This window comes from Tachypleus tridentatus, chromosome 4 (assembly GCF_004210375.1).
Source record: "Tachypleus tridentatus isolate NWPU-2018 chromosome 4, ASM421037v1, whole genome shotgun sequence".
Taxonomy (NCBI): domain Eukaryota; kingdom Metazoa; phylum Arthropoda; class Merostomata; order Xiphosura; family Limulidae; genus Tachypleus; species Tachypleus tridentatus.
The window spans coordinates 3,847,762-3,870,402 of record NC_134828.1 but is presented as its reverse complement, the minus strand read 5'-3'; the positions used below and the strand labels follow the sequence as shown (position 1 = coordinate 3,870,402).

General features: G+C 31.3%; 1 protein-coding gene across 1 annotated transcript in view; it reads right to left on the bottom strand.

Moving 5' to 3' along the window:
* Positions 1-719: 719 nt before the first annotated feature.
* LOC143248462 (kelch-like protein 38) overlaps positions 720-22,641 on the bottom strand; it is an 81,558-nt gene continuing 59,636 nt past the window's right edge. The window contains exons 10-14 of the mRNA XM_076496843.1: positions 21,561-21,677; positions 14,037-14,220; positions 12,498-12,701; positions 2,073-2,302; positions 720-1,158 (exon numbers count right to left, since the gene is read on the bottom strand). Of these exons, the coding sequence (XP_076352958.1) occupies positions 977-1,158; positions 2,073-2,302; positions 12,498-12,701; positions 14,037-14,220; positions 21,561-21,677 (917 nt within the window). The 3' untranslated portion in view covers positions 720-976. The remainder of the gene's footprint in view (positions 1,159-2,072; positions 2,303-12,497; positions 12,702-14,036; positions 14,221-21,560; positions 21,678-22,641) is intronic.

Here is a 22,641-nt window from a genome sequence, read left to right as displayed (position 1 = left end):
CACAAATAATGAAACAGCTATTCATTTCAGTAAGGAACTGACATAATGGATTAGAAGCAAATAAAACATGGTTGTTTTCTCAAATTCCATGTTTGTTTAGCAATACTTTTCTGTAGACTTTGCAACTTCCATATTCTAGCCTTTCTTGGAAGTACTTACAGACAGTTTATGTCTTTATTTAAAAACTTGAGACTGCACAATGTTTTAACATAATACGTCATTGTTTGTTATTCTCATGAATCTAAATTGACAACAGGGACTGGATATTTTAAGGCACATAAATGAACATATGTGTAAAAGCTTTTCATTTTAAAAATATAAAATACGTCACAATAGGAGGTAAAGTATCAACAACAAAAACACCAGAGAAGTTGTAAATACACGAGACAAGATGACCAACAAGGAAACTGACAGATTTATATGTAGTATAGTTTACTGTATTTCTCACTTATGTAATTACAATATAGTAACAGTTCAAGAAAACAATAATGTATGTCATCAACTTAATGATTTAATAATTAAAGAAATCAAATATTTTATAAATCACAACAAAGGTAATACATGATACAATCTTTTAAGTTTTAAAGACATTGATTGTGGCATATTTAAATTACTCCAAAGAATAATAATAATCCAAAGAATAAATCAGACTTGTCATAAATAAATAATTTTATTTATAAATTTCATAAAAAAAGGTTTTTCTTTATTTTTCAAACATACTGAAAACATAACTGATTTCACAGTTGTGACAACCATATTCTAAATATTATTCTACATAAACTCACAACTCATTTTTTAATTTAGAGAAAAGATGGTACGTTTCAATAATAAACAAAATGTCTACACTTTTATAAACAAACACTTTCAAAACTTCTTACCATTATTTTAACTGAATTTATTTTATTAAAGGCATTATTTTGCTTGTATAATAGATCATTTTGACTGTAAGTCATTTATGAGTTTTTAACAATTTTTATTAATCATAGAGAGCCAATTTTCTCCGTAGTTTTGGTATTGATAACACAGCAAGACCACATAGTGGGTATGGTAATTCTTTACATCCATCCCATTTGTCCATGTTAAAACCTTTCACCATCACTTCAGACAGTCCACCTGTTCCATCGGTAGTGAAGCCTCCACATACAAAAATAACACCTCCTGTTGGAACACCAACAATAAAATAATGAACGGTACACCACCTGGAACACTGTTATTGTTAACACTTCTTATATGAACAGTAACAATAAAACAATGAACGTTGAACCACCTGGAACACTGTTATTGTTAATTGCTATTGTATAAAGAGTTACAATAAAACATTGAATGTTACTCCAACTGTAACACTGTTATTGTTAACACGTCCTGTTGGAACAGTTATAATAAAACCATGAACGTTAAACCACCTGTAACACTGTTATTGTTAACACCTCCTGTTGGAACAGTTACAATAAAACAATGAACGTTAAACCACCTGGAACACTGTTATTGTTAACACCTCCTGTTGGAACAGTTACAATAAAACAATGAACGTTAAACCACCTGGAACACTGTTATTGTTAACACCTCCTGTTGGAACAGTTACAATAAAACAATGAACGTTAAACCACCTGGAACACTGTTATTGTTAACTTCTCCTGTATAAAGAATTATAATAAAACAATGAGTGTTACAACGTGTGTTGAGATACTTCATATCTGGACGTTCTAAGATGTCATATTAGAATTTCAGTACATCAGAGTATGTATTGAATGCTCTTTATATGGTGTAACCTTAATTTTCACTTGTTCAATATGTTAAATAATTTTTACTTGTAAAACAAAATTGATCACCAAAATTATTAGAATATGCTGTTATTTATTCTGTTCGTAGATCCTGGTAAAATTATTTGAGTACATCCTTATGTTACAAAATTCACTAAAGAACATGAAAACTGTAGAAAATGTAATTCCTATTTCTTAACGGTATCCTCATATGTCATCACAAAATTTAAAAGATGAAAAGCTATTGTAATTAATAAACAGAGTTATTTTACCAGGCTAAGCTATTGAATAACTAGAGTCACTTCAACTGACCAATAGTCGAAGCTCCAACACCATGTCGTGGAGATGGTAGAGGCACACAGTTAATCCACCGGTCAGTCTCATCTACATACATTAGGACACTGACTGTGCTACACAGATAAAGATTACCAATATCTTGAGAGTGCTGGATACCACCACCAATAACATGTAGGTGACCTTTGGATTGAAGCATGGATGTAAAACATCTTGGTGAAGGAAGATGAGCCACATCGGATAACCAGCTACACAGAAATGGTTATTTTACAGAAATGGTTATTTTACAGAAATGGTTATTTTACAGAAATGGTTATTTTACAGAAATGGTTATTTTACAGAAATGGTTATTTTACAGAAATGGTTATTTTACAGAAATGGTTATTACACAGAAATGGTTATTACACAGAAATGGTTATTTTACAGAAATGGTTATTTTACAGAAATGGTTATTTTACAGAAATGGTTATTTTACAGAAATGGTTATTTTACAGAAATGGTTATTTTACAGAAATGGTTATTTTACAGAAATGGTTATTTTACAGAAATGGTTATTTTACAGAAATGGTTATTTTAGGACTATGAAACAACCAGCTACACAGAAATGGTTATTTTACAGAAATGGTTATTTTACAGAAATGGTTATTTTAGGACTATGAAACTAAAAGTTACTTTTACTTCCTTAGAAACATACACAGAAATGGTTATTTTAGGACTATGAAACTAAAAGTTACATTTACTTCCTTAGAAACATACACAGAAATGGTTATTTTAGGACTATGAAACTAAAAGTTACTTTTACTTCCTTAGAAACATACACAGAAATGGTTATTTTAGGACTATGAAACTAAAAGTTACATTTACTTCCTTAGAAACATACACAGAAATGGTTATTTTAGGACTATGAAACTAAAAGTTACTTTTACTTCCTTAGAAACATACACAGAAATGGTTATTTTAGGACTAAGAAACTAAAAGTTACATTTACTTCCTTAGAAACATATCTGCTTTACAAAAACCTTTTTATTTCCTATTATGAAAATACACATGTGAAAGACAGAAACAGTTTCTTTTCTTAAGAAAACAAAACAGCCAAAAGTTCCTGTTGTCTATTTGTGTAAAAATATGTGTACTTTACGGTTTCTTCAGAATAGTTAGAGCAAGCAGTCTCATTTAGTGGCAATCCAGTCTACAAGGAAAGATAGAAACACTGAAGAAAGGAGTGCCTAACTCCTTCAGGTTACGTCACTATTAAACTTTATTAAAATAATAAAGAAACATTCTGTTCTAGTCACTAAAACTTAGAATATATTACTTACAAACAGTATCTGAGAAATGTACAATCTAACTAAAACCTGGAAGTACAATTTGTTGGTTGAAAGAAACAAACATAAAGATAGTTTTTACTTAAAGTGTATATCCTTGTTGCTTACAGTAGCCAGAGCTGAAGAAAAGGTCAGCCTAAGTATTTTGGTTAGTAACAAGAAACAACAACACTGAATGGCTTAGAAATATTACAGTATTACAAGAATATTCTGTTGTAGCAACTATCAGACAATAGGATCTTGGATAAAGCAGATGAGTTTGGATTTGTTTTGAATTTTGTGTAAAACTACAAAGGCTATCTGTACTAGCTGTCTCTGAGTTAGCAGGGAAGGACTAGATGGAAGACAACTGGTCATCTTGGAATATTCTTTTAACAATGAATAGTGGAATTGACCATCATATTATAACACCGCCAAAACTGAAAGAGAAAACATGTTTGGAAAGATAAGGTTGGTTTGGTTTTTTAAATTTTGCATAAAGCTACATGAGGGCTATCTGCACTAGCCTTCCCTAATTAAGCAGTATAAGACTGAAAGGAAGGCAGCTGGTCATCACCACCCATAACTAACTCTTGGACCACTCTTTTACCAATGAATAGTGCAAGTGACCATCACATTATAATGCCCCCAGAGTTGAAAGGACATGTATAATGTGACTGGAATTCAAACCCACAACCCTCAGATTACAAGTCCCTAACCACCTGTTCATGTCAGGCTGGAGAGATAGGGATTCTATCAGATGCTTAGAAATTCTTATGATAATCTTTCCTCCAAGTGACACAGTAGATGTCTGCAAACTTACAACACCAGAAAATGTGTCTTGATACCGATGGTGAACAGAAGAACAGATAGCTCTTTGTGTAGCTTTGTATTCAATTACAAACCATATCAGTTGTCCCCTAGTGGTGCAGCAGTATGTCTACAGATACAAACCAGGTTTTAATACCAATGGTGAACAGAGCACGGATAGCCCTTCTTGCCTGAAAACAAACAACAATAATAATTTCAAAATATTTTGAACAGTCACAACTTATTGTTCTATTCACAAAGCATATTTAAAATATATGATATGTCAAACATTTGTTTCACTTGTACCATTTTAAACACTTGTCTCATTTGTTCTATTCCTTAGAACGTGCACTGATCATGATAAGTAATAAAGACACATCTTACCTATTAAAGTAAGACACATATAATTCTTTTGATACCACAATGACATATATTTTTGTTGGTAAAGAAAATGTTTATAAATAAATCTAACCTTCTGCAAACAATCATAGAAGCAACATCTCAGTAATCAGTAATCAGAGACAGAAATTAACACTTTTATAAAACTACAAAGTGTTTGTGAAACAAAGTCATGTTATAATCATGTTCAACCACAAAAATTAAATAATAATACTTGTTCAACTTTCTTTTTCTAAAACAAATAATTTATAAACTATTGGTAAACAAATACTTCCTCTATAACTACAGTTTACAAATATACATTATTTATTACCATGTATACGAAGAAAGCCATGTTAACTCATACAGACCTGTATATTGTATGTTATAGAAAACAGCTAATGGTTTATTTATGTAAGTGTGTACATTATTTATTTTAAGGTACAAAAAGGAAACCATGTTAACTCATACAAATGTGTATATAACTTACTATGACACAAGTACAAAAATAACTATGACTGTATTCATATAAATGTTTGTTATTACATGGTACTCTGAGAATAACTATAAATAAAAACTTTAAAAAACAAGTTAGTATAGGGATGGTTAATATAACCATTTTAAAAACAATGTAAACAAGATAATATGGATCACACCTATTTCATTCATATGTATAACCACAGACACAAAGTGTTGTAGAATGTTAACACATAAAAATAGTATAATTTACATTCAGTAGTGGTTGATAATGAAGATGTTCTACATAATAACACAGACACACAGTGTTGTAGAATGTTAACACACAACAATAGTATAATTCATACTCAGTAATAGTTGATAGTGAAGATGTTCTACATAATAACACAGACACACAGTGTTGTAAAATGTTAACACACAACAATAGTATAATTTATATTCAATAGTGATTGATAGTGAAGATGTTCTACATAATAACACAGACACACAGTGTTGTAGAATGTTAACACACAACAATAGGATAACTTACATTCAGTAGTGGTTGATACTGAAGATGTTCTACATAATAACACACACACACAGTGTTGAAGAATGTTAACACACAACAATAGGATAATTTATATTCAATAGTGGTTGATAGTGAAGATGTTCTACATAATAACACAGACACACAGTGTTGTAGAATGTTAACACACAACAATAGGATAATTTACATTCAGTAGTGGTTGATAGTGAAGATGTTCTACATAATAACACAGACACACAGTGTTGCAGAATGTTAATACACAACAATAGTATAATTCATACTCAGTAATAGTTGATAGTGAAGATGTTCTACATAATAACACAGACACACAGTGTTGTAAAATGTTAACACACAACAATAGTATAATTTATATTCAGTAGTGGTTGATAGTGAAGATGTTCTACATAATAACACAGACACACAGTGTTGTAGAATGTTAACACACAACAATAGTATAATTTATATTCAGTAGTGGTTGATAGTGAAGATGTTCTACATAATAACACAGACACACAGTGTTGTATAATGTTAACACACAACAATAGTATAATTTATATTCAGTAGTGGTTGATAGTGAAGATGTTCTACATAATAACACAGACACACAGTGTTGTAGAATGTTAACAGACAAAAATAGTATAATTTATATTCAGTAGTGGTTCATAGTGAAGATGTTCTACATAATAACACAGACACACAGTGTTGTAGAATGTTAACACACAAAAATAGTATAATTTATATTCAGTAGTGGTTGATAGTGAAGATGTTTTATATAATAACACAGACACACAGTGTTGTAGAATGTTAACACACAACAATAGTATAATTTATATTCAGTAGTGGTTGATAGTGAAGATGTTCTACATAATAACACAGACACACAGTGTTGTAGAATGTTAACACACAAAAATAGTATAATTTATATTCAGTAGTGGTTGATAGTGAAGATGTTCTACATAATAACACAGACATACAGTGTTGTAGAATGTTAACACACAACAATAGTATAATTTACATTCAGTAGTGGTTGATAGTGAAGATGTTCTACATAATAACACAGACACACAGTGTTGTAGAATGTTAACACACAACAATAGTATAATTTATATTAAGTAGTAGTTGATAGAGAAGATGTTCTAATGTTATAATAACACAGACACACAGTGTTGTAGAATGTTAACACACAAAAATAGTATAATTTATATTCAATAGTGGTTGATAGTGAAGATGTTCTACATAATAACACAGAAACACAGTGTTGTAGAATGTTAACACACAACAATAGTATAATTTATATTCAGTAGTGGTTGATAGTGAAGATGTTCTATGTAATAACACAGACACACAGTGTTGTAGAATGTTAACACACAAAAATAGTATAATTTATATTCAGTAGTGGTTCATAGTGAAGATGTTTTACATCATAACACAGACACAAAGTGTTGTAGAATGTTAACACACAACAATAAGATAATTTATATTCAGTACTGGTTGATAGTGAAGATGTTCTACATAATAACACAGACACACAGTGTTGTAGAATGTTAACACACAAAAATAGTATAATTTACATTCAGTAGTGGTTGATAGTGAAGATGTTCTACATAATAACAAAGACACACAGTGTTGTAGAATGTTAACACACAAAAATAGTATAATTTATATTCAGTAGTGGTTCATAGTGAAGATGTTTTACATCATAACACAGACACACAGTGTTGTAGAACGTTAACACACAAAAATAGTATAATTTATACTCAGTAATAGTTGATGGTTAAGATGTTCTACATAATAACAAAGACACACAGTGTTGTAGAATGTTAACACACAACAATAGTATAATTTATACTCAGTAATAGTTGATAGTGAAGATGTTCTACATAATAACACAGACACACAGTGTTGTAGAATGTTAACACACAACAATAGTATAATTCATACTCAGTAATAGTTGATAGTGAAGATGTTCTACATAATAACACAGACACACAGTGTTGTAGAATGTTAACACACAACAATAGTATAATTTATATTCAGTAGTGGTTGATAGTGAAGATGTTCTACATAATAACACAGACACACAGTGTTGTAGAATGTTAACACACAACAATAGTATAATTTATATTCAGTAGTGGTTGATGGTGAAGATGTTCTACATAATAACACAGACACACAGTGTTTTAGAATGTTAACACACAAGAATAGTATAATTTATATTCAGTAGTGGTTGATAGTGAAGATGTTCTACATAATAACACAGACACACAGTGTTGTAAAATGTTAACACACAACAATAGTATAATTTATATTCAGTAGTGGTTGATGGTGAAGATGTTCTACATAATAACACAGACACACAGTGTTGTAGAATGTTAACACACAAAAATAGTATAATTTATATTCAGTAGTGGTTCATAGTGAAGATGTTTTACATCATAACACAGACACACAGTGTTGTAGAACGTTAACACACAAAAATAGTATAATTTATACTCAGTAATAGTTGATGGTTAAGATGTTCTACATAATAACAAAGACACACAGTGTTGTAGAATGTTAACACACAACAATAGTATAATTTATATTCAGTAGTGGTTGATAGTGAAGATGTTCTACATAATAACACAGACACACAGTGTTGTAAAATGTTAACACACAAAAATAGTATAATTTATATTCAGTAGTGGTCGATAGTGAAGATGTTCTACATAATAACACAGACACACAGTGTTGTAAAATGTTAACACACAACAATAGTATAATTTATATTCAGTAGTGGTTGATGGGGAAGATGTTATACATAATAACACAGACACACAGTGTTGTAGAATGTTAACACACAGCAATAGTATAATTTATATTCAGTAGTGGTTGATGGTGAAGATGTTCTACATAATAACAAAGACACACAGTGTTGTAGAATGTTAACACACAAAAATAGTATAATTTATATTCAGTAGTGGTTCATAGTGAAGATGTTTTACATCATAACACAGACACACAGTGTTGTAGAACGTTAACACACAAAAATAGTATAATTTATACTCAGTAATAGTTGATGGTTAAGATGTTCTACATAATAACAAAGACACACAGTGTTGTAGAATGTTAACACACAAAAATAGTATAATTTATATTCAGTAGTGGTTGATAGTGAAGATGTTCTACATAATAACACAGACACACAGTGTTGTAGAACGTTAACACACAACAATAGTATAATTTATATTCAGTAGTGGTTGATAGTGAAGATGTTCTACATAATAACACAGACACACAGTGTTGTAGAATGTTAACACACAACAATAGTATAATTTATATTCAGTAGTTGTTGATAGTGAAGATGTTCTACATAATAACACAGACACACAGTGTTGTAGAATGTTAACACACAACAATAGTATAATTTATACTCAGTAATAGTTGATAGTGAAGATGTTCTACGTAATAACACAGACACACAGTACAGTGTTGTACAATGTTAACAGACAAAATAGTATAATTTATATTCAGTAGTGGTTGATAGTGAAGAAGTTCTACATAATAACACAGACACACAGTGTTGTAGAATGTTAACAGACAAAAATAGTATAATTTACATTCAGTAGTGGTTGATAGTGAAGATGTTCTACATAATAGCACAGACACACAGTGTTGTAGAATGTTAACACACAACAATAGTATAATTTATACTCAGTAATAGTTGATAGTGAAGATGTTCTACATAATAACACAGACACACAGTGTTGTAGAATGTTAACACACAACAATAGTATAATTCATACTCAGTAATAGTTGATAGTGAAGATGTTCTACATAATAACACAGACACACAGTGTTGTAGAATGTTAACACACAACAATAGTATAATTTATACTCAGTAATAGTTGATAGTGAAGATGTTCTACATAATAACACAGACACACAGTGTTGTAGAATGTTAACACACAAAAATAGTATAATTTACATTCAGTAGTGGTTGATAGTGAAGATGTTCTACATAATAACACAGACACACAGTGTTGTAGAATGTTAACAGACAAAAATAGTATAATTTATATTCAGTAGTGGTTGATAATGAAGATGTTCTACATAATAACACAGACACACAGTGTTGTAGAATGTTAACACACAACAATAGTATAATTTATATTCAGTAGTGGTTGATAGTGAAAATGTTCTACATAATAACACAGACACACAGTGTTGTAGAATGTTAACACACAACAATAGTATAATTTACATTCAGTAGTGGTTGATAGTGAAGATGTTCTACATAATAACACAGACACACAGTGTTGTAGAATGTTAACAGACAAAAATAGTATAATTTATATTCAGTAGTGGTTGATAGTGAAGATGTTCTACATAATAACACAGACACACAGTGTTGTAGAATGTTAACACACAACAATAGTATAATTTATATTCAGTAGTGGTTGATAGTGAAGATGTTCTACATAATAACACAGACACACAGTGTTGTAGAATGTTAACAGACAAAAATAGTATAATTTATATTCAGTAGTGGTTGATAGTGAAGATGTTCTACATAATAACACAGACACACAGTGTTGTAGAATGTTAACAGACAAAAATAGTATAATTCATACTCAGTAATAGTTGATAGTGAAGATGTTCTACATAATAACACAGACACACAGTGTTGTAGAATGTTAACACACAACAATAGTATAATTTATACTCAGTAATAGTTGATAGTGAAGATGTTCTACATAATAACACAGACACACAGTGTTGTAGAATGTTAACACACAACAATAGTATAATTCATACTCAGTAATAGTTGATAGTGAAGATGTTCTACATAATAACACAGACACACAGTGTTGTAGAATGTTAACACACAACAATAGTATAATTCATACTCAGTAATAGTTGATAGTGAAGATGTTCTACATAATAACACAGACACACAGTGTTGTAGAATGTTAACACACAACAATAGTATAATTTACATTCAGTAGTGGTTGATAGTGAAGATGTTCTACATAATAACACAGACACACAGTGTTGTAGAATGTTAACACACAACAATAGTATAATTTATAGTCAGTAATAGTTGATAATGAAGATGTTGTACATAATAACACAGACACACAGTGTTGTAGAATGTTAACAGACAAATATAGTGCAATTTACATTCAGTAATAGTTGATGGTTAAGATGTTCTACATAATAACACACAGTGTTGTAGAATGTTTATATCTCTGAAGAACCCTCATGACCACTACTATGTGATTTCACCAAACGTTTCTCCCCTAAACTCTCCATGAACATCTTACTGCTATTATTCCTAACATCAGATAACACAGTAAAAAACAGATGAGTTCCTGTCATGAATAGTATTATATTAAATGAGTTGAGGGTTTTATTACTTCAATCATACATTAATTGTAAACATATGATATTTTAAAAGCATACTAAAGTCCTTATCTTAGTATGAGAGTCAGATTATTTACTTTAAATACCTTGTGTTAGTGCTTGTGTGATCTACTTCCCTGCTGCATTTCTCAATTAATATAAATAAAAGTGTAACCAGCAGAATTAGTCTAAACTGAGGCTACCTAGAAAGATTTTTTTGAAAGATTGATGTTAGCCATTCCTAGTACCATGTTTACATTGTTTCTAAAAGATTTATATTAGCCATCCCTACTATCATGTTCACATTGTGTTTAAAAGATTTGTATTAACCATCCCTACTACCATGTTTACATTGTATTTAAAAGATTTATATTAGCCATCCCTACTATCATGTTTACATTGTGTTTAAAAGATTTATATTAACCATCCCTACTATCATGTCTACATTGTATTTAAAAGATTTATATTAGCCATCCCTACTATCATGTTTACATTGTATTTAAAAGATTTATATTAGCCATCCCTACTATCATGTTTACATTGTATTTAAAAGATTTATATTAGCCATCCCTACTATCATGTTTACATTGTGTTTAAAAGATTTATATTAGCCATCCCTACCATCATGTTTACATTGTATTTAAAAGATTTATATTAGCCATCCCTACTACCATGTTTACATTGTGTTTAAAAGATTTATATTAGCCATCCCTACTACCATGTTTACATTGTGTTTAAAAGATTTATATTAGCCATCCCTACTACCATGTTTACATTGTATTTAAAAGATTTATATTAGCCATCCCTACTAGCATGTTTACATTGTATTTAAAAGATTTATATTAGCCATCCCTACTACCATGTTTACATTGTATTTAAAAGATTTATATTAACCATCCCTACTACCATGTTTACATTGAATTTAAAAGATTTATATTAGCCATCCCTACTACCATGTTTACATTGTGTTTAAAAGATTTATATTAGCCATCCCTACTACCATGTTTACATTGTGTTTAAAAGATTTACGTTAGCCATCCCTACTACCATGTTTACATTGTGTTTAAAAGATTTACGTTAGCCATCCCCACATTTAGTTCGTTTTCTGGAAAGTTTTTCTTTACTTGTTTTTTAAGGCAATATTTCAATCGACACGGGAAGGTTTTATTTATAACCACTTTAAATCATCAATCACAATTTGGAACAATATATTATAAATATTTTCACTTTATAATAGATAATGAAATTGTTTGAATGTATTTTGTAGAAGGCCATTATTTTCGGTATATGATATTCATCTCATTTATAAAAATGTTAAGGTAGTGAGCATCTCATGTTCTCTGGTCACAGTGACTAAATATTGACAACCACTTCTGATTCTTTACATTATTAGTAAAGTAATTCTGTCTTCACTCATCCATCATTGATACCTGATATGTTTATCACTTCTCTGTTTCATGTAATGGACAATGCACTTCCTACTCTCTGTGTTTGATGTACTGTGTTAAAAAAAATTTAACAACTAACAGTATGATAAAATATGATCAAATACTTTCAGCTTACGCATTTAGTTTGGGGACAAATCGATCAACATTTGAGACTGCAAAACTACATCTGTCTCCAAATGGTTGAATAATTCCACCAGAAATCCACAGCTGATTCTTATGTACTGCTGTACCCATAGCCATTCGTGGACAACAGAGACAAACATTTAACTGTTCCCACGTGTTAAGACCTGGGTTGAACAATTCCACAGAAGAAGTTAGCCTAAAAAAAGTGAAAACAATATCCATGGATAAATTAGTACAACACCAACTGATGTTGTGGATTACCTGGCTAGTGTATAAATACATATTAACAATTACAAAAAATTAAACATATAAATACAATACATCTTTATTTATTGTTTTCCATCATTAACTGACAAAAATTAATCTTCTCTGGATTAAGAAATATCTGCTCGTGAACACAATTAGAAACTGAAGGCTGCAATTAACATAGGCTTAGATACCACACTTTCAGAATTCCTCTTCATGTTTTAAATGACATTTAATTCAACTACAGAAATGCTTTTTTAACTAGGTAATTAGTGATAAAGAAATTATTCTATTATTTATATAGAATGATATAGTTTTTAACCAGCTAATTGTTAGAGTGAGTAACTTATAACACTGAGTACTTATATACAATGACCCACTCTTCTATCTGATACTATATTTCAACATTTTAATGACAAATGAGCTTCCACTTCCATTTACTTTAAAACTGTGCACTGCTGAAGCAAATATCCAAGTGATGGAGTCGACCACAATCTTAAAGCACCTGACTGAAAAGAAAACTGTAACAAACCATGACAACCTTTGAAGGATTTCCTTCAAATTTTACCTATGTTTGTACTAATCTAGTATTCTTAGTTGATAAAGTTTAACTTATTTATTCAGTAGGTATTATCCTTCCAGGGTTGTGTAGTTTAACAGTTATAACAGTTATTAGCACATACTGTTTAATGATTAGGAACATAATTAACATAGAGTATTCATGATGAAACTTTGTAGAATGGATGGCAACTGCCTGTTGTGGAGACACAAGTGTAGAGGATGATACTTTGAAACATTGTCCTCTGTACTTGTGTTTCCATAACAACAGGCAAATGCTGTCCATTCTACAAAGTTTTCTAACTAACACAACTCAACACACAAAGACATTAAAATTCCAGGACTCTTTCACTGTGTGTTCTCATAATTCATTAACATGAGTCAACAGTGTGTTCACTTATGACAAAGGAAGATGAACACTAATCGTTACAACAATATAAATTAAAAACTTTACATATCAGTAGCTGAATAATGGACTACAATGCTTGTATCCAATATACTTTAGATAACTCTGGCTAACACACGTAAAACAAAAACAGCCTTCAACAGAACTGCTGATCCTCAAACCACTGACCTTAATAATGGTTTGATGGGGTGTTTTTGAATATGCTTTCACTTGCACAGAATCTAAATGTCTATTTTTTAAATAGTGAAACGTCTATCTTAAAGGTCAGTACGGTTTTTCTTTTCTCGAACTATAAAATAGATTTACAGCTATCATTTTTACCTTCCATTTTCATCTTTTCCTCCAACAACATAAATAAATCCTGCTAATGCTGCAGCTCCATGATAAACCCGAGCATAGTTCATGTCAGAAATCCTTTGCCACTTCTGACTTTCCAGGTTGTATCTGAAACAGGATTTACTTGCTACTAGTTTTCCATTTTTTGTTATTCGTGGATCATAGCCACCTAAAAATAATTTATCCACTACTATTAGCTTTATAGTAAAATTGACACTTCATGAGACTTCACCACAATGTAATAGTTTTAAACCTACTTAAGAACACACAATAATTTTTCAACAAATTCCTACACTCAACACAGCAGATATACAGTTCTATTATATTTAGATATTTTCATGAGGTGATCTATCCTTATGTGTAGTGAAATACTATATACAGTTCTATTATATTTAGATATTTTCATGAGGTGATCTATCCTTATGTGTAGTGAAATACTATATACAGTTCTATTATATTTAGATATTTTCATGAGGTGATCTATCCTTATGTGTAGTGAAACACTATATACAGTTCTATTATATTTAGATATTTTCATGAGGTGATCTATCCTTATGTGTAGTGAAATACTATATACAGTTCTATTATATTTAGATATTTTCATGAGGTGATCTATCCTTATGTGTAGTGAAATACTATATACAGTTCTATTATATTTAGATATTTTCATGAGGTGATCTATCCTTATGTGTAGTGAAATACTATATACAGTTCTATTATATTTAGATATTTTCATGAGGTGATCTATCCTTATGTGTAGTGAAATACTATATACAGTTCTATTATATTTAGATATTTTCATGAGGTGATCTATCCTTATGTGTAGTGAAATACTATATACAGTTCTATTATATTTAGATATTTTCATGAGGTGATCTATCCTTATGTGTAGTGAAATACTATACACAGTTCTATTATATTTAGATATTTTCATGAGGTGATCTATCCTTATGTGTAGTGAAATACTATACACAGTTCTATTATATTTAGATATTTTCATGAGGTGATCTATCCTTATGTGTAGTGAAATACTATATACAGTTGTATTATATTTAGATATTTTCATGAGGTGATCTATCCTTATGTGTAGTGAAATACTATACACAGTTCTATTATATTTAGATATTTTCATGAGGTGATCTATCCTTATGTGTAGTGAAATACTGGCTAACAACAATATTATGTTTTTCATAACTTCATGATCCCAGTACAATATTTAATTTGACTTCTGTACTAGATACGTCATTGAAATAACCTGTCATCCTAACAACGACCCACTAACTGTCCCTAAACAACTTTAGGTCACATGAGTTTAAATATTACATTTTTAAAATAAGATGGATTTCAAACAAATACCTCTGAAAGCTGTTATTAGTTGAGTTAGAACTCATGCTGTCAATAATAAATGTAATTAAACATTTCCAAATGGCCTTGAAGCACTGCAGAACATGCATCATCCACATGTAATGACTTATTGTTCAAGCATTAGCTTTATGTTCCTGGTGTCACTTAGATTTTGTTGAAAATCCCAGTCATGGGAGGGAAGGTATTTCAAAGGTAAATACCTCTTTGTAATATATTTTAATTCAAAAATCTAACTATTAAATCAGGTAGTCTTACCGAACAGAAGGCCAGAACAGCTACACATAATGGAGGTAGGAATAATGAACATAAAAATAAACTACATACTAAAACCAGGAATATAATAGTCTAGAACACAAGAAATATACAGCCATGTAGAGTTGAAGTAGACTCCAGAACCACAAAATAATTCTAGGAAGACTAGTTTTATAAAACAGACTGAGGACTGAAAGAATACTTGTACAGAAGGTTTCTTTAATTCAGACAAGAGGGTCAGTAGGTGGGTTATGACTATATCCTGTTACTGCAATGGAATTTTCTCAGGAGAACAGCCAAGACATATATTATGAATGAGCATTTCTCAGAGGTAGTAGCTGTTCTTCATCAATATAAAAATAGTTAATGACTCACAAAACTGTCCAAAATAATGTGCTCAGGAAGAAAGACCCAAGAAATGGGCTGCACAACTATAGGTGAGTGTAGTGAGAACATCAGACAAATAAATAAGAATGAAATGATGATTCTCATCCTGACTGAAGATGAAACATTTTGTGATAAAGTTAGTCCAGCTGTTGGTGTCTTTAGTGTCATGGAAGAACGTGCTCACATTAGTGATACTGTTAGTCTCATTTCTGGTATCTTTAGTGCCATGCAAGGAAGTGCTCATGGAGGTGAGAAGGGATGCTTCAAATCATCATCAGTCAACAGATGGCACTCTCTGTCCATTTCCAAAAGGCAGCAACCTCTCATTAAACTACAGAATAGAGGGTGGAATTTTGTCTAGAACAGTTAGATAGATACAAGTGACAGTCTCAGCTGAAATGATCCATACATGAAGTGTCACATAACGAGAGAACATGATGTTTTTGTAATACATAATCAAATAATTTCTCAATGTGAGACACCCCAAAAACAGGATCATTGGAGGATATAAAATTACTTGGGTTAATTAGAACAAATACAGAAGTTAAAGAACATGAATGAGCCATGACTGAAACAAATAATGACAATACAGATTTTCTATTTAACCATCTCGTCTTTCTTGTTTTGTATTGTTTGTTTTCAAAACATATCTAGAAACCCTAAAAATAATTAACAATGAGTGTAGTGTAAAAGAGACAAAGTATAAAACAAATACAGATTCCATCAAGACTGGAAAAACAAGTGGAAAATTTAAACTGAAGATACAGATATGAAATGAACGTAGCAAATATTTACTGAGATTCACTCCCATGTCAACTTTAAATCACAAACCATTTGGGGCATTTGACAATATTTCCAAATGCTTTGGTGAAGTGAGAAATACAAATTTTATAAGATTCCATATGTGTGATATTAAGAAATACTGTGCACATTTAATGAGAATACATAAGAGAAGTTATATAACAATGTTTGACTAAGAAAGTAATATATATATATATATATATATGTTAAGTATAAACTAGGATGCATTCCAGACTATGGAGAAACCAACTGTTTATCTTATCAACATTGACAGATGCAACTCAAGGAAAGTAATAAATATATGTTAAGTATAAACTAGGATGCATTCCAGACTATGGGGAAACCAACTGTTTATCTTATCAACATTGACAGATGCAACTCAAGGAAAGTAATAAATATATGTTAAGTATAATCTAGGATGCATTCCAGACTATGGGGAAACCAACTGTTTATCTTATCAACATTGACAGATGCAACTCAAGGAAAGTAATATATATATGTTAAGTATAAACTAGGATGCATTCCAGACTATGGGGAAACCAACTGTTTATCTTATCAACATTGACAGATGCAACTCAAGGAAAGTAATATATATATCTTAAGTATAAACTAGGATGCATTCCAGACTATGGGGAAACCAATTGTTTATCTTATCAACATTGACAGATGCAACTCAAGGAAAGTAATAAATATATGTTAAGTATAAACTAGGATGCATTCCAGACTATGGGGAAACCAACTGTTTATCTTATCAACATTGACAGATGCAACTCAAGGAAAGTAATAAATATATGTTAAGTATAAACTAGGATGCATTCCAGACTATGGGGAAACCAACTGTTTATCTTATCAACATTGACAGATGCAACTCAAGGAAAGTAATAAATATATGTTAAGTATAAACTAGGATGCATTCCAGACTATGGGGAAACCAACTGTTTATCTTATCAACATTGACAGATACAACTCAAGGAAAGTAATAAATATATGTTAAGTATAAACTAGGATGCATTCTAGACTATGGGGAAACCAACTGTTTATCTTATCAACATTGACAGATGCAACTCAAGGAAAGTAATATATATATGTTAAGTATAAACTAGGATGCATTCCAGACTATGGGGAAACCAACTGTTTATCTTATCAACATTGACAGATGCAACTCAAAGAGAAAGATAGGAGAAAGTTTATGTTAATTCTATAAAAAAATTAGAAAGAAAACCAGCAACTCTGGATGGAAGTTTACTTGGAAGGAAGATGAGAAGAAACACACGCAAATAGGCTACCAATTTACCATCTTTGATCACAATCGATTATTGAATTAGTTTTGGTTTCAGTTCCAAGAATTACAATGAGTCAATAAAATCCATCCAACTGAGTGAGTGATATTTGGAGAATTGTAAAAATACAAAACAAACTGTATAACCCAATTGTTTTTTTTCATTACTCAGTCGAACAGTATAACAATAAAATTCATGTCAAATGTACAGTGTTAAGGAGAATTGGTAATATAAGGTACACCTGAGCACATTTCATAATTGATTATGGTAACCTGATGAATATTATACAACATTCAGATAATGACACTTTGATTGCTCAGAACAAGATGTTTGATTCTTTGATGTGAAAGCTTACCAAAATACTTTTGAAATGTATTAATGATTTGATGTGACCTCTGACATCAGTCTGTGAGTCAATTCATTATTGTGTACTCCACTCAATAACTGTACACCTAGAACTAAAATAAAATTATTTATAACTGGATTTAAAGTTGAACTCTAAACAACAAGCCCACACAGTGTCTACATTACAATATGAATGAAGATTCATGAAGTAAATATCAGTGTCAACTACCTTATGTTTCCATTCTTATAATACAGGAACAATTATTCCTGAATGAAAGTTAATCTGAGAGAGTTAAGTCAGAGTAGTTTAGTCAGAGTAGTTATACAATAGGAGAAAAATAGTGATGGTAATCTCTGACAGCCCAAGTGAATGATAAGGAAGGTTATATTTGAATATAAGAAGATAGCCCTCAGAGTGTATCAATGAAAATAATGTCCAATCATATCAAAGAAGTAAGTGACAAAATAAAATACATCTTCAGGGTAAGGTGGTAGAGTGAACAAGTTGCAAGTTGTTTGAAAGGATAAGCCAAGAAATTTAAGATCAGGCTTAGAGCCAGTAATTTCAGTGTTTAGGCACTTATAGAAAATGTTATCAAAATGTTTGTAAACAGACTTAAAAAAGTGGAGCCTGCAGATGCACATAAACGTGGCTGAGAGTACATCTCTTTTACCATTACAAGCAGAAAAGTCCTGATAATAAAGAGATGCCTGAAAAGAAGTTGTTGAAGAGTTGGAAAAAAAGACAAGAAACTGAATTTTACAAATTTCTAACATACTGCTAACAACATTCAAGGCAATGAAGCTACGGATGACAAATGTTGTTATGGAATATGTAAAATAAATAATTAAAGGAATAGGATCCCTCTTAAAGAGATGACAGTAGTAAAAACCATGGAAGGGCAGGCCAGCGTGGAGCAATAAGATCTTGACAACTGGATGGAATGATCTCTTAAAGAGATGACAGTAGTAAAAACCATGGAAGGGCAGGCCAGCATGGAGCAATAAGATCTTGACAACTGGATGGAATGATCTCTTAAAGAGATGACAGTAGTAAAAACCATGGAAGGGCAGGCCAGCGTGGAGCAATAAGATCTTGACAACTGGATGGAATGATCTCTTAAAGAGATGACAGTAGTAAAAACCATGGAAGGGCAGGCCAGCATGGAGCAATAAGATCTTGACAACTGGATGGAATGATCTCTTAAAGAGATGACAGTAGTAAAACCATGGAAGGGCAAGAAGGAGCAATAAGATCTGACAATGGATGGAATGATCTCTTAAAGAGATGACAGTAGTAAAAACCATGGAAGGGCAGGCCAGCATGGAGCAATAAAATCTGACAACTGGATGGAATGATCTCTTAAAGAGATGACAGTAGTAAAAACCATGGAAGGGCAGGCCAGCATGGAGCAATAAGATCTGACAACTGGATGGAATGATCTCTTAAAGAGATGACAGTAGTAAAAACCATGGAAGGGCAGGCCAGCATGGAGCAATAAGATCTGACAACTGGATGGAATGATCTCTTAAAGAGAACAGAGATGGAAGGGCAGGACAGTAGATCTGACAACTGGAAAATCCATGGAAGGGCAAGCATGGAGCAATAAGATCTGACAACTGGATGGAATGATCTCTTAAAGAGATGACAGTAGTAAAAACCATGGAACGACAGGCCAGCATGGAGCAACAAGATCTTGACAACCACAGTTGAATTGTTTAGGAGTGATACAATACAGTAGTGTTGTAACAAGGATAGGAACTATTAATATCATATTGAAGAGCCCAAAGCTCAAACAGAATGACATAAGTTGGATATCCGAGAAGACTACAGACTTGAATGATGATAGTCACTCAACATATCATCCCAATTTTGGAAAAAGGAATTGGCAAAAAGATTGAGATGTGAAGGAAGTGGAAGAAAAGGAGAGAACTTATAATAGAAAACTCAAGAATAAGCTACAGCTGAAGGAAAGCAAAAGAAATAAAGAAATTCCAATTGACAACAGGTCTGAGAATAAACTCCATAAAGAAAACAAATCCTACTGAAGATGTCTTAAGTAAGTACTGTCCAATGGAATTGCCATATAAAGTGAAGCTATTGTTCCTAAAACAGAGAGGATTTGTTTGACAGCTCATAACTACTCAAAATAAAGATTGCCAGAGTTCCTGGAAGAGTTTTAATACAAAACTCCAAATAAACAAGATAGTCAGTAGCAGCAAGCACAAATTCGGACTTGTGAACAACCAAGTCCAGAGGAGAAGCTTATGGAAGATTAACTAAGTGTGAGGCAATGAATGTAAGTGTAAAATAATAACTAATGATTTGACCACACTTTTGAAGACACAAGGTTCTAAGAACAAAAAGAAGAGATGGTAATGAACTGAAAATCATCTTATAATGTGGAAAGTTTGTTTGGTTTATGGTGAATTTTTTGCAAAGCTATTCAAGGGCGACATGTTATAGCCATTTATACCTGAGCTAGCTGCTCCTAACTTAGAAGTGATAGACTTAAATTAAAGACAGATATTCCACATTACCAACCACCAACTCTTGGACTACTTTTTTTATCAACAAATAAATGAGATTGACCATCACATTGTAATACCACCTGTGCTTAAGTTGGCAAAAAATATTCAGTGACAGAATTCAAATCAGCAGTCCTTAAACTGTGAGTCAAGCAGCCTAACCTCCAGGACATATGAGACCATATCTGAAGAAAACATACTAATGACCTGTAAAAGGATGTAGTAGGTTCCATTGTATATAAATCAATTTATTATAAAACATTTTTCTCAACTTACTATCATGCCAGATAGTTGCAGAAGAAGAAAAACAAGCCAAGCTAACTATATGGCTGTCAATAAGAAAATCTAAATTGTGGCAAGATAAAGATTATGTGAGATCATCTCACACTTGTGAAAATTAGGTAAGTGAATATTTTAAGTCACATGTTTTGCTTAAACTCAACTAGAACAAGCTTTCAGTTAATCAATGGTACGCCTGCTTGATTTGAATCAAATACACATTGAAGATACAGACAAATTTCTATGTATTTAGTTTGGAGACATGACTCACCTATCACATACACACATCTATTGAGCAGAACAGCCATATGATAGTATCGAGGTTCTGGTAAGTAACCACAGTGCTCCCACTTGTCCTCTATTGGCAAATATCGTAACATGCTATCACCTAGGAAAACAACAGATGAATAACTCTCACATTCAGATAAAATTGCAAATTTGAATTTTGATAGGAGTGTATGCAAAGTTGATAAAACAAAACATCGGGATTACATAAATATGTAATCTGTTTGTTTCAATATATTAAAAAAAGTTTTAAAATTTCAATATTATTTTAGAAAACATTTGCTGACAGTGTATAAAAAATTTAATATCACATCCAGCTGAAAACTATACTTTTGAGTATATTAATATATTAGTATATTCTTAAATTCAGATTTGGAACATTCAAAAACTGAATGAGGTCTCTACTTCATGTTTCATAGTCTCTTAATTAACTTTGCGAATCAAGAATACCTTATAAGTTTCATCAGATGTGCATCACATTTTCTAACTAGTCAGCTACAGAGAGTATGTGTATTATGAATGTATTTTTGGCAATATGAGACCGAGTTTGCTCTAACTTTTGTGAAAAGTACTTTATTTCTTTGAGAAAGCCAAGAGGAGTCCTGTCATTGTTTCACTGTGTACTGCAGGTAAACTATTCTCATTTATTTACATTTCCTGTCTTTATTTTGTAATAACCTTTTATTCTAATGATCACTTGTACTTTTATTCCTTTTTATAAATAAAATAAAGAGTTTTGTTTATAGTGTAACATGAAGGTTTTGTCACGACTCTTTCATTTTCTTCTGTTAATAATTACTGAAAGGTCATTTTTAACATTAATTTTTACATGTAAAACCCCAAAAGTAAACGTTAACACTTTCCCATACCAAAAATGTATTTTCAATAATATTTACCTCTCTTAGACTATAACTTTATCCTGAAAAAATTTATTCTTTTCTGTTCATCTAACCATTGGTATGAATCTTACATTGCTTGCTTCAACCTTCATATCTTAGTATATTGTCCACAGCATATAAAATCTTGTGATTTTCTCCACCTATGTGAATGTGTCCTCTATTCCAGAT